We start from the raw sequence: 14,910 nt of genomic DNA, 5'->3' as shown, positions 1-14,910 counted from the left end.
AGGTCTACAATTATACTGTACTACTGCTCACTGGCTTAATTGAAAATCGACTAATTGAGGTTAGCCAACAAAGTAGGCTACTAACAGCTGTGACATTTTTGTCATTAAATCTTTCATCCAGCTTCTTAAACATCATTTCTTCGCGCATACCTTTTCGCACAACCCTTCGCACAAACATAATTTCTTAAACAAACCTTTCTTAATTGAAAAAGTCAAAACAAATTAGAAACTTCCGAATTGGAAGAAATCAGTCGTGGAAACTGCATCAGCACCGCCTGTGGAAACCACCAAAGGGAAGTCTAAGCAATTAAACCTACCAACCACCATCATCAGAAAACCACCAGAGAAACATTAGAGACGAATTAAATGAGTGCACACATATAGCCTAGATCTGCCACCCCTGTCAAACATGCCCTAGATACCAGAAGCAAGTCACGAGCTCCACTCTACACGCCGACATCAGGTGCACCAGCTGAACACTTACGCAAACAATATATCTTCATACGCCTGACAAAAAACATTGAGCCTAACACTCAACCTACACACACAGGCTAACCATCCCACATGCCAGACATCTATAAAAGAGAACAGCTCCAATGACTCAGCATCTCTATCCCAAGCTCTAGCTTGAGCTCTGGCTCTCTCTCTCTCTCTCTCCCCCGAGGGCCTCATTGGACACTTTTCAAACTGCCTGCTATACACCTGAGTGAGTTCAAACACTATTACTAATGTTACAGTTATATACCTGAGTGTGTTCAGACACTATTACTAATGTTGCAGTTATATACCTGAGTGTGTCCAGACACTATTACTAATGTTGCAGTTATATAACTGAGTGTGTTCAGACACTATTACTATTATTACAGTTATATAACTGAGTGTGTTCAGACACTATTACTAATGTTGCAGTTATATACCTGAGTGTGTTCAGACACTATTACTAATGTTACAGTTATTTACTTGAGTGTGTTCAGACACTATTACTAATGTTACAGTTATTTACCTGAGTGTGTTTGGACACTAATACTAATGTTATAGTTATACACCTGAGTGTGTTTCGACACTATTACTAATGTTACAGTTATATAACTGAGTGTATTCAGACACTATTACTAATGTTACAGTTATATACCTGAGTGGGTTCAGACACTATTACTAATGTTACAGTTATATAACTGAGTGTGTTCAGACACTATTACTAATGTTACAGTTATATACCTGAGTGTGTTTAGACACTATTACTAATGTTACAGTTGTATACCTGAGTGTGTTCAGACACTATTACTAATGTTACAGTTGTATACCTGAGTGTGTTCAGACACTATTACTAATGTTACAGTTGTATACCTGAGTGTGTTCAGACACTATTACTAATGTTACAGTTATATACCTGAGTGTGTTCAGACACTATTACTAATGTTACAGTTGTATACCTGAGTGTGTTCAGACACTATTACTAATGTTACAGTTATATACCTGAGTGTGTTTAGACACTATTACTAATGTTACAGTTATATACCTGAGTGTGTTCAGACACTATTACTAATGTTACAGTTATATACCTGAGTGTGTTCAGACACTATTACTAATGTTACAGTTATATAACTGAGTGTGTTTAGACACTATTACTAATGTTACAGTTATATACCTGAGTATATTTAGACACTATTACTTTGGTTACAGTAGAAATTGACAAACACTTTTATACTCACCCAAAATGGCTGACTTGGGAACTGCCTAAAAATAGAACACAACTTTTATGAGCCAAAGGAGAGAGACTGTTCATCTACAGTTTTTCTCATTTAAGGTTAAGTTAAACATAAAAGTTAAACATCATGAATTTTACTAAAACCAAAACACAGCTACACTAACCTGACAAAATGCAAGCAAAGCTAAAACAAGAGCAATCAAGCGGGTAGCCATGACAAGCTTTGCAGGTAGATTTGGAGTGCCCCCTCAGTGCTGCTAGAGTGGCGGTGGTCAACAGCTGGCAGATTTATCTACCATTGCAGAGCAGCTACAGAACACACCTGCCATTGTCTGTCAATATCGCATATCTTCTACAGATTATATTCAAGCACCATAGTGTATTTTCAAATAGGCTTTTACTGGTCAGGCTTCATCTAATTGTACTGTCTAGAGTAAACCTGGAATATTGCACACAGAGTACTAAAGGTGAGTTTTATTGGTAGAAAATGCTAAATGCTGTAAAAAATTTCTAGTTTTTGGTTCAACAGAAAGATACCTGAGGCACGACAGAAAACCTTATGCCATATTTCTGTTTGTTATGTATCCTTTTTATCATCCAGGTTTTTCATATGATTGTCTCAAAAACTTTAGTGTAGTCTTAGCTGAATTTACCTAATGTTTAGCAAACACAACTATACGTATATTTCACAAAATATTTTTTCTAGACTAACAAGGAAAGCTGAGGCATGTAGAAGCAAGTAAACTATTGACAAGTCTGTAAAAGGAATGACCTCGAACTTAACTCTGGGAAATAACAGAAGTGATGGGGTGAAGAACTAAGTCTGATTATGTGAGTTATCAAATGCTAAGACAGGAAAGTGTATTAATAGTGAGACAGACCAACCTAGTACCGGATTAATATAGCCTACGATGAACTATAGCAATAGTAGGAGTTATCTACTCTCACATCATTAGAAGTTTGGCGCTGCTTAGGTACATTGCAGTTTCTATTTAACCTCCATTGAGGTTTGTAAGTAACGCAGTTACTGTCAGCTACCTGACAAACTCATGACTATAAAATACTTTCCTGCTGTTTTAAGAGCTGACACAATCTCAACGACCAAATACTGGTGTTGTTGCTGCTAAAACTGGATATTTCTAATTTCGATGATGATGTTAAGAATTTACATGGTAAATGATGTTTATTTTAGTCATTGAATACTCCCTTTGTTTTTTTGCCGCACCCCCAAAAACTGGAAGTTTCTTCCCGTCTCTATACTCCATGTAGATGCTGCCAGACGCTAGTGATAATCAAATCATGCTCAGTTTTTTTGTCACCTTGAATACATTCATGCTTGTAACTGGCAGAACAGATGGACTACTCACTATCTACTGTAGATTATTTGCAATATTATAGACTAGCTCCTAATATTATAGACCAGATCCTAATATTATAGACTAGATCCTAATATTATAGACCAGATCCTAATATTATAGACCAGATCCTAATATTATAGACCAGATCCTAATTGTATTATTGGGCTGTGCCTACGGTGATCATATTTTATAAGCATTTTTACAATCCCGTTGGTTCCACAGTCATTTGTGCGAAAGAGATGACTTCACCTAGAACAACCCACTAACCTGTAAAAATGAAGTGAACCTCAATTTACAAAAGACTCTGCGTACGAAATTTTGAAATCACGAAATTTGGTAGAAATTTTGCTTCGACTTACAAAAATTATTTCTAGCTATGAAAGGCAAAGGCTTGTTTTAAGTGTTTTGTTTGTTTTAAAGCCTGTTTTCTTCCCGTTGGTAGGAGGGGCTGTTTGCTTCCTGTTGGTAGGAGGTACAACATGTCACGTTCAGTTTCATTTGCTAATGGAAGTCTGCGCATGACAAGTGTTTCATTTTCGTTTATTGTGTTCTTTGGAGTTATCATATGTCACATTTGAAAGAGAACAACTTTGTTTCTAACAATTCCAGTTCTGTGTTCTCTATATGATAACAGTTTTTCAGTTCATGGCAATCCCATCAGTGTAGTAGAAAGTTGCGCGACCAAAACTGGAAGCAGATATGTCTGTTTCTAAACAAAGCCATGTGCTGTTTTGAGCTCTAATGGAATACATCCCAATAACTTTAATGAGGTCACAACCTGTCTAAACAAAAACAGGCATCAAAATAATTTCCAGTGCTAGTTGAATAATTGATTTGATGAATGTGATTGCGGTTTGCATGTAAAGCTGGTTAATTGCTGAGCATGACCCATAAATTTGGATGCATAAACGGAGCTGAAGGGTGTTTCCAGTTTTTAGGTTTTCATGAGACAATATCTTGAGAACAACCTGGGTTCAAAATGTCCACAGGTTGCACACCAGCAGCAACCCAAGAGCTCTTTAGATTTTAGAGCCAGACAACTCAGCTTTACTCTGTTTTAAAAATAGTAATAGTTCTGCCTTTTTTCTGCTACTTTGAGCGGTGATGACAGTTAGCTAGTTGTTGCTTTACACCAAACAGAAAATTATTAAAAGAAATGATTTAATCGTGATTAATTTGGAGAAATAGCGGACAAACAAGTCATAAAGATCAACTTGCACAAAATTTTAGTAGAATTCGGAAAATATCAATATTTTTCTATTATTTGCATTTTTTCTTGATGTTTGAAAATTGACAAAACCTGATCATGGTTAACATGGTCAGATCAAGCAAAAGTGCAGTTATGACGTCTACAGTTACACAAAGACCGACAGAATGGAGATGCATAACGCTACAACTAAAATGCAATAGCCAATATCAAGTATAGCAATGTTAGCAACTATTGACATATTTTCTTTCTGAGCGCGCTAACGCAATTAAGTTTTGTCAATTTTAATCTTGAAGCATTCCGGTAGTCAGATCACCTCAAACACCAAGAACAATCGCGAATGATAAATAATGGAAAATTACCGATACTGTCTGTCTGTTAAAATCCATTAACATTTTTTACAAGTTTATCTCTAACCACTACTGTTACCATTTTACACTGATAGCTCTACGTAACGCATGCGCCATTTTGGAGAGTTAATCGTGTACTAGTTACGTATATTAACAAACAGTGAAAAATGACAGAAACGTACATGCCGAATAGTTACTTTCTCCTTCGGTGTTAATAAAAACTCCTCCTATACAACGTTTAGAGTGCCCTGATAGAAGAAAATCTATTTATAATATATGGAGTAGGATATAATAAATTATAAGTGGATGTAAATTAGGTTTTGGTGGACCATAATATTCATACAAACTGTTGTATTACAGTTTTTTATTATAAACTCAGCAAATGATGTATTCAGGCAAATAACAATTGTTCCATTATATTAAAATTTATATTACTTATGCATAAATGCATATGGAAAAACTTAGCACATGAAGTATTTCGATAAAAACAACACATATGCTGCCAAAACAGAAACTGTTTTCAAGATTTAAGTGATAATAGCTTATCAATGTATGATATGTATAATACAGTATCTGTAAAAGATGGAATGAACTACTGCAACAACTAAACGGAAATTAAAAACAGTTGTAATAGAGGATAATAAAAATAATGCAAGCAAGGAAATGCAAGAATTAGTGTTATCAGATAATTAAACCTATACATACACGTTACAGAAACTGTGTAAAATGAGGTTTGTATATCACTGAATACTGAGCCAAGGTGCATCAGAGTTTCTTAGAACTAAATCAGATTAGAAATAGCATTACAACAACAGCTACAGATAAATATTACAATGATTACATTGTTACTGGGCTTTAAAAAGTACTACTTTAGTATTGTATGCCACAAAGATGCACCTTGTACTTTGAATGTACGACTTTTAACATAATCATGCTGTCGGAGATCATAAATCGATCGTAGGTTTCTCATCAATGAAGCGCAGTGATTGGATATGCCATCTGCTGTGTCCGTAAGGTGTTTCCCAAGGCATAGCACACCACTAGATCCTACACTACTGATAATATACACCACACAATGGATTGGATTTAGCTTTGCATTAATACAGAAGTATCGATCTGCAGATAGCAGGATCCGATGACACCGTCTGATGGACGCACCAATCCTCCATTGTTTTGTAGTTCGAGTAGAGTATAGAGATGTCGGTACTTGACTTAATGGTAACCAGCGACTGACGGCAAATGTCACGACAGTGCTTTAGTTAGCTTTCGCACAATGTAGCCAGCTATATTAGACGATACTGTTACCTATAACAGAAGTTTCGACATCTGAAATCATTGTGGGCTCCGCAAACTGATCGACTTCTGGAGTAGCCAGTATCATGAAAATCTCGTTTTGAGCAGTAACATTACCTGTCTTACTAGCATTTGATTCTGCACCACATCTGCTGCTAGATTTGCGAAAGGTAGCCTTAAACTGAGTAACAGTAGGATTATTATTCCAACCACCTAAACGAAAGCATTAATTATAACAATTACATAAAATCAACAAAAATGAATGTCTTATTCACATAAACATAGTACCCTTAATATACAACAACACAACTAATAAAATAAGCGAAAATAAAACAGCTCAAAATGCTATCATATCGCTATGTAAAATGAAAATGTGGCAATTTTCACTGGAAGTCATTCACACACATCTTAGGCATAACGCTTAATGAACATTTTTTTTATCAAGCATGCAAAATGGATTACATCTATGAGATTATTTCAACAAAAATGACAACAAACAAATTGCAGAAATACTGCAAAGAACCATTTGCCACAGATGCATCACTAGAGAGATTCACAACATCTTCTGATAAGCTGCAGACATCATGCCTATTCATAAGCACTTGTTGTGGCAGCTGCTGCTGTTTTGTGTGCTATTTGAGGTTTCTGAAAGAAATTTAGATATATGTGTTATGATGTGTGCACCTGTTTGAGTGCAGGACAATTGTATATTTGTCATATTGCATAATGTTCATATCTTCAGTTCAGCTTCAGCTGCCAATAAAGCAAGTCACAATTTGTAAGCCTAAAATAAACCAGTGTTTCAAATGCTCAACATATAACAATTTGGCGACGAGGATTAAACGAACTTTGTAATGGCTTGTGCTTCTGACAATACTGTTAAGCTGTTTTTTGTGTCTACTGACCCTTTGACTGTTGGTTCGAGGTAGAAGAAATGGAAGGGTGCTCTGCAGTATTGCATTGAGGTGGGTGGTGTAACAAATGCCGAGAGAAAGCGTGCCATTTTGTTGGAGTGTGCTGGGGAGGAGGTGCAGAATATATACAATACTCTCCAGGTAGGAACAGACGGTGATGCATATCCTAAGGCTATAGCAGCTCTTGACTTATTTATCACACCATAGACAAACATACCATATGAACGATTTGTATTCAGACGGGCTAGATTGAATTGAAACTGTTGCCTCATACGTCCCTAGGCTGAAACAATTAGCTGTTACCTTTGAGTTTCAAGAAAGAGACATAATGATTAGGGACCAGGTAATTGAGAAATGCCCTTCGCTAACACTTCAGAGAAAGTTGTTGGAGAGAGGATCAACACTAGGCTTGGACACTGTATTAGCTTTAGCAAGCACGGAAGAGTCTATAGTTAAACAGGCAGATGATATCTAGGCACAAAGAAATAGTGCTGTTTCCAGTAGTGGTGGTAACAATACTGCAAATAGAATTTTTAGTAAATCTGGTAAAAGCCATAAAAAGCGTGTTCAATCTTGACAACAATTTTCTGGCTCGGCTAGTAGTGATGGTAACAGAATATGCTACAGATGCAAGTCTCCAAAGTATCTGGTGTCATCAAAAAACTGTCTAGCGAGAGACCGAATTTGCAAAGCGTGCAAAAAGAAAGGACATTACGCCGACTCTAAATTTTGTGAGCAAGAGAAAAGAGAGTAAATAGCATTTCTGAGAAGTCGTCTACACAACAAGGACACAACTATTATACAGACACTTTTTTGCTGTTACTGACACTAATATCAACACCACTGGTGAGGTGTTTTCATTTAATTCTTAAGGTTTCAGTCAAATTATTTGATGTGATTGTGCAAGCACTTATAGACTCAGGTGTCTCTTGTAACCTGATGGACAAACGTACAGCAAAGTTAGTAAATGCTAAAATAGTTCAGACAAACAAAAAACTGTACGCTTATGGTAGTAGTTCTAAACATCTTGATTTACTTGGTCAGGCTAACATTGATATTTTTGTTCCTGCTAATGGCAATTTTATTACTGCTGTATTTTACGTTTTCAATGGTAATGATGCCACACTGATAAGCAAATGCTCAGCTGAATGTTTGGGCTTGTTGAGAGTTGGTCCGTTGGCTGGTGGGGTGAACAGTTATAGTTCAGGTGGCTCTACTGGTCTGGGTGTGAAGCCATGGATTGACAAGTACCCTCAATGTTTTTGGGGTGATGGTTGTCTAAGAGATTACAGGGTTTCATTGCAGATAGACACAATAGTAAAACCTGTTGCACAACCTGTAAGGCGCATGCCATTTGGACACAGAGAATTAGCCAAGTTAGGATAGATGAGCTTTTGGATTCTGATATTATTGAGAGGGTAGAAGGTCCCACTCCCTGGATTAGTCCTATTGTCACAGTGCCAAAAGACAACAATGACATTCGTTTGTGTGTAGACATGAGGCAAGCCAACAAGGCAATTGTGAGGGAAAGGCATCCTATTCCAACCATACAAGAGTTACTGTTTAATCTGAATGGGGCTAAAGTGTTCAGTAAAGCTGATTTGAAATTGGGTTTTTATCAGTTTGAACTAGAAGCTAGTTTGAACACCAGTCTAAAAGTATCACTACATTTATCACTACTTTTGGTTTGTTTCGGTACAAAAGGCTCATGTTTGGAATTGTCTCAGCCCCGGGAATATATCAGTATCAAATACCAAAGGCTATATCTAGCTTGACAGGCTGCCAGAGCTACGCCGATGATATTATCGTTTATGGCTCGAGTAAACAAGAACATGATGAGTGGTTACACAAATTTTTGCAGAGAGTAAAGCACCTTTGATTGACTTCGAATGCTAGCAAATGTCAGTTTGGCTTAGACAAAGTGTAGGTTACAATATTTCAAGCAAAGGTGTGAAAATTTGCCTAAAGAAATTAAAATCTATTGCAGATGCTAGAGTGCCTAAAGATGTGTATCTGAGCTAAGAAGTTTTCTAGGGCTAGCCAATTTTGTGGGGAAATTTGTGCCACAGCTATTTACGCATGCCAAACCTTTGCTGCGATTGACCATGAAAAACACAGCTTTTATTTGGGGCAAAAAAGCAAAATGCTGCTTTTTGCAAGATTGAAGCACTTATGGCTGACAGTAAAACACTTGCTTTCTTTAATGCTAATGCCAAGATGAGCATAACTGCTGATACGAACCCTTATAGTCTGGGGGCAGTTCTCAGTCAAAATGTAGATAGCATGGAAAGGGTCATTGCTTATGATCACAGAAGCCTCACAAAAACAGAGAAACGCTATTCACAAACAGAGCGCGATGCCCTCGCGCTGGTTTGAGCTTGCGAACATTGTGCATTGTTTTTACTTGGCATCAAATTTTGTCTCATAACAGATAAGCCTTTGCAATTTATTTTTAACAGATCTACATCTCAGCCTATTCCACGCATAGAAATATTGGTTCTCTGGTTGCAAGCGTTCAATTATGAAGTGGTGTATAAGCCAGGTAGGCAGACCATAGCTGACCCCCTTTCTAGACTGTCTGTAGGTATAGACAATGAACATTCTGTTGCTAGCGTTGCTGACTCAGTTAGCAAAAGTTAGCTGTTAGTTTTACTAAAGTTTATCACAGAGACTGGACTCTGGTTAAACATTTTTATCTTTTGTTTAACATAAATTTTTGGGCTAAATCCGTTATGATTACTAATGGAGCGACCGACATAACATGGCAGCCAAGCAGCATAGATGGAAGAGAACAACTCCCTTTCAGTGCAGCTGATGCATCAGGTGCAGTGCATATTGTGACAAGCTGTTGTTTTGCTCGCTCCGCTCAATGGGGGACAACTCCACAAAAACAACAGTTTGTCAAGACAGGCTACTCACTTGTGAAATGTTATGCCCTTTTCTTTTGAAAGTTTGTTCTTGCGGTTTTCGCAGTTGATGGAATAGCCTGTGCACTTACATCCTTCTGTCTCTTGCATAAATTATTAGTACTAGTTTCAGTAGGCTGTCTCTTCGATTTAGCGGTGTATTCGTGATCTTCCATAGCTGGCAAATAAGGAACTAGATTTCTTTTCTCAGATTGAACACAATGAAATTTATCTACACGATTAACTCAACATAGCACCGGCAGATATCTGTACTCGCGAATGACTGGCCAATCTAGAGGTTTTGAGTTCAATGACAATGATCTTGTCATGACTCATCTCAGGAAGAAGAAGGAGAAGAAGAAGGATAAGAAGAAGAATAAGAAGAAGGATAAGGAAAAGGATAAGAAGAAAGAGAAGGAGAAGAAGGAGAAGAAGAAGAAGGAGAAGAAGGAGAAGAAGAAGGAGAAGAAGGAGAAGAAGAAGGAGAAGAAGAAGGATAAGAAGAAGGAGAAGATGGATAAGAAGAAGAAGGAAAGAAGAAGGAGAAGAAGGAGAAGAAGGAGAAGAAGAAGGATGAGAAGAAGAATAAGAAGAAGGATAAGAAGAAGGATAAGAAGAAGGATAAGAAGAAGGATAAGAAGAAGGATAAGAAGAAGGATAAGAAGAGGCAGCAGCCGCAGATCTACAATTATACTGTACTACTGCTCACTGGCCTAATTGAAAATCGACTAATTGAGGTTAGCCAACAAAGTAGGCTACTAACAGCTGTGACATTTTTGTCATTAAATCTTTCATCCAGCTTCTTAAACATCATTTCTTCGCACATACCTGTTCGCACAACCCTTCACACAAACATCATTTCTTAAACAAACCTTTCTTTGCACAGCTGAACACATGGCAAAGCATACAAGTCTCTCCATAGTTTTAAAAGTTCAAGGTCATACATTTAGACACTGACTTAGTTTCTAGGGTACAAGTTTTTATTTCAATGATGGGAGGCATGACTGGTCATCAATTCATGTCAACCAGTCTGTGTGTCCAGTCAATGCAAAAGGAGAAACGCTAGACTTAGAGCCAAAGCTGAGGAATTAAATATTTTAGGTTGTTATTATGAAGCTGAGTGGCTATTTTTCAAAAATGAACTTACACAAGTTTTTTGTAGATTTCATTAGAAAGCGCCGGTAATGCTTTAACTTGAACGCAATCAACTATCACAACAATAACAACTAGTGATGTCATTCACCCACACATTTTTTATGGGCATTTATGGCATATCTTGCCAGTCCGATCACCTCAAACATAAAAAACAATCGCAAATAATAAAAAACTACCAATAATTTTTGATAAAATCTGTAAAAATTTTGTTTTTACTCATATTGTTTGTACTCAAAATTTCGCTCATATTTAATGTTTATTGTTCTTTCCATATCTAGTCTGTGAGCCCAGTGATTAGGAGATTAAACAATTGAAACCAACGATTATTGACCTTCAGAAAAGAATGAGGTAGTTATCTACATTTGTATATAGTTCTAAGTTGGTCTTGTGTCTTTAGGTGCGTTCAGCTAATGCATTGAAATCTTCGAACTAATAATTTCCACGTTCTGATGGATTTGAACTCACAGCAACTTTTGTGTTTTTGCTTATTAAATCATGTTGTGCTACGAGTTAGTGTTACCAGGTAACAATTAGCTTAAAGCTTGTGTTTAGGAGCCGAACCAAAGTGCACCTTCTAAGCAGATTTTTTATTCATAACTCGTTCTGTGTTTACACTTTCTTCTGCTTAATATTTTTCAACTTAATACATTATTAAAATATTATTAGTATCCAACTGATGACCCAAACTAGGTGTTGCAAATGCAGTGCTAACCTATTTAACAGCCTTGACCTATTTAACAGCCTTGACCTATTTAACAGTCTTGACCTATTCAACAGCCTTGACCTATTTAACAGAATTCCATATTTCACTTTCGCTTTGTCTTTGCTCTTTTATACTCTTATTAAACTATATTTTTATTCAATCACAAGCAGACGTTCCTAATCTTAGTATCTACTGAACTGAGTCCAGTTTTGCCTATGTAACAGGCTTAATGGCTGACATTTGTAAAAGGTATTGTTTTCAATAAGTCATTTTTAACTCTGTATGTAAGTCTGCTTACTTTAAGTGAAAAAACCTTCTTAAATGTGTGTTGGCAGGTGAGAAATAGAGCTATGTAAGCGAAACAGCTTTTATGTACTTGCTATGCCAGCTCTCAGCTTTATGTTTCTATTCCTTGTATCTTTTGTAATTAAAATTGTATTGGAATATATACCTAAAATTTTTTGACATAGCGCTTCAATTGCCATTGCTGCTATAAGCTTGCTTAAATTAATAAGTACCTTTTGTGCTTGTGAGACGGACAGTTTAAGGAAAGGCATCTACAGACAGTATTCAAATGAATATTTTCGTCAGCCACCATGTTGTTATTTCTGTTGACTGCTAAGCAACAGCACCTAGGGTTTTTATACAGTCATCAAAACATATAACTCCTCTAAAAACACAAACAGGAAACTGATTGCAGAAACAGAACATCAGAATTTAAACTATATGCAAATTTAGGTAAGACTCGTGCTTTGACTTGAGCTTTAAAAGGGTTGTCTTCTCTTAACTTATAAAAGAATTGGCAGCATCTCAAAGGGAATTTTGTCCTTTTTTAAATGTATGGACAGTAATACAGATATCGATTTGAAAGTAACTGCAAATGGGAGTTATTTTTGTTTGTTAGTGTTGCTGTCGCTTTATTGGAGATTATACAAAAAAGTAGACAGTAGACCTTGACCTTGTTGGTGTCCTTTATGATTGCAAAGCTTAACAGGAGGGTTTGAGATTTATTCAGGGAACCTTTGGTATGTAGTCCCATCAAACATTTTGAGAATATTTTTAGCTCTCTTTCCCAAAATACTCGACTCGTGTTATTTATCTTCCTGTTTCAGAGATACACAAATGATTTCCTTTTTGCTAGGATTTGAGGCTCCTGTTGAGCTACACAGGAGCCTTTGAGAAACGTTTTCTCCAATCATGTGTTGAACTCCTTCTTAATAGTTTGGAGAAAGTAAGTATATGAGATGAGGTCTATGTGGATAGAGATATGAGGCTGGATCATATCGAGAGAGAAATATTAAAGAAGGAAGAAAAAAAGTAAACCTCCCCAATGTCCTCCTAATGAGAGATAAACTGACAAAGAAATCTTATGGTGAAGAAGAAGAACATGGAAGATCTTACACTCTACAGAGACACAGAAACAGAGACATATTGCCTTCCAATCTATTGGATAAAGCTCTTCACTGTTGACTAGTTACCTGCTTTGACTACTTCATCTTCAATACATCATCGAAAAGTTGAGTTAAAGAAAGAGCTAGAATTAATGAATAGTTGAGACCATATTTGCTAATAAATACCAAGATATATGAGTAACAAAAGGCAAGAATGGGGTTTGATATGAACGGATAGGAATATGCAAACTGTGGGTGGAAAAGAGGCAGTATGAAAAGTCAACAGAGAAACAGGCTTACAGTTAATTACCGAGAATTCCTCAAATAATCACCAGAAATTTTACAGCGTAACCTTTGACCTTCGGTTTTATGTACATCAGTTTGCTCTTCTCAAGTCTTGCAGCAGAAGTAGACTGTAAGATAGGAATGTCAAGACAGTAGGCTGCAGAATCCTGTAACCTTAAAACTAACAGTATCTCCTTCGACCCGCAATCGCTCGTTAATTAACCCATGGATAGTTACAGACCTAAGCATTGCTGGAGGGAGTTGTCTTCTTATGAATGAATTCATTGTTGGTTTAGCAGCATTAAGATGGAGGAGACTATCAAAATAGTTGTTATAAAAGTGTACATAGTCTGCTGCTCACCTCAAAAGATGGTCATCATATATGAGTGAACTAGCCAAATGTCCTGTGTTGCACTGGTATTAAAACAGCTTATAAATAGTGACAGGTAATGTAGTTGCCTGCCACTTGCTATTATCCTGGCACATTGCCAAAGACCAATTTGAGTAAGCTAATAAGCTAACTTACTAACAAGAGCTGTGAAAGCAAGCTTTAGTTCCATTGTATAATGCAGAGTGTTATGCGTATTTTAATCCAGATAACAATTCATATCACCCTATGAGCCGAATGCATCTTGTGTAAGTTAATTGGTTAGGTAATTGCCTGATCGGGAGGCTCCGAGATTGAATCTCCCGTGATACGGAGTTGTCACAGATAGATACTAATCGCTATAGATAGACAGACCGAATGACAGGCAACAAACACTGGGATTTATATATACATGTACATACTAGATGTGCTACCCGGTGTTGCCCGGGTAATAAACAAGTCTTTGTTCAGAAAATTGATTTGTATTTAACATATAACAACATTTGCCATTCTAACTTTCAAACTACATATCATGAGAAAAGTGTTTTGCGTAATTGAAATAAATTAAGAGAGAAAATAAAAACAACTGTAAAGGTTTTCGGATTTTGTCAAACAACTTTCAAACTTCATATCATGAGGTTATTTGTGTTTTGTGCAGGTCAAATAAAAGAAAACTACTATAAAAAGGTTTAGAGGTAAATGTGAAATAATTAGCAAGTAATGGCTAAATTAAGTATGTTTTGCTACAATTACAATAAAAGATGATTTGGTGATGATACAATTAATACAAACTGAGAAAACAAAACAAAAATCCTGAATATGCGGAATTATTAATAGCAATTATTGCATAGAAGTGTGTGTATAAAAAAAGATTACTGTTCCAGCAGAAGCTATCCATCAAAACCTTGAATACGACAATACTGGTACTACTCGATACTGATACAAATGTAAAAGTGGTTGGCAGCCATTGTCAGTGGTTGGCAGCTATTGTCAGTGGTTGGCAGCCATTGTCAATGGTTGGCAGCCATTGTCACTGATTGGCAGCTATCGTCAGTGGTTGGCAGCCATTGTCAGTGGTTGGCAGCCATTGCCAGTAAACAACTGCGGATGATTGTTCACAGATGTTGATAGGCCATTGCTTTGAATATTAAAAGTGTAGTTTTTACTCAATGACTGAATTTGATGGAGCTCAATGTCGAGTTAATAGTCTTTTCAAGATCGAAATCGACCAATTTTGATCCCGGTTAACACAGTCGAATTAGGCAAAAGTGCA

At 36.7% G+C, this 14,910-nt stretch overlaps 2 protein-coding genes across 2 annotated transcripts in view; both read left to right on the top strand.

Annotated features, from left to right (window-relative positions):
* The window catches only part of LOC137408130 (A disintegrin and metalloproteinase with thrombospondin motifs like), a 54,386-nt gene that overhangs the window by 24,696 nt on the left and 14,780 nt on the right, over nucleotides 1-14,910 (top strand). The window lies entirely within an intron of this gene.
* Nucleotides 10,016-10,453, top strand: LOC137408127 (uncharacterized). The gene has a single exon (XM_068094516.1). The coding sequence runs from the start codon at nucleotides 10,016-10,018 to the stop codon at nucleotides 10,451-10,453; it is 438 nt and encodes a 145-aa protein (XP_067950617.1).

The sequence above is a fragment of the Watersipora subatra genome, chromosome 11, assembly GCF_963576615.1.
Source record: "Watersipora subatra chromosome 11, tzWatSuba1.1, whole genome shotgun sequence".
In the NCBI taxonomy this organism is placed as follows: Eukaryota; Metazoa; Bryozoa; class Gymnolaemata; order Cheilostomatida; family Watersiporidae; genus Watersipora; species Watersipora subatra.
This window is presented reverse-complemented; position numbering and strand designations above follow the sequence as displayed.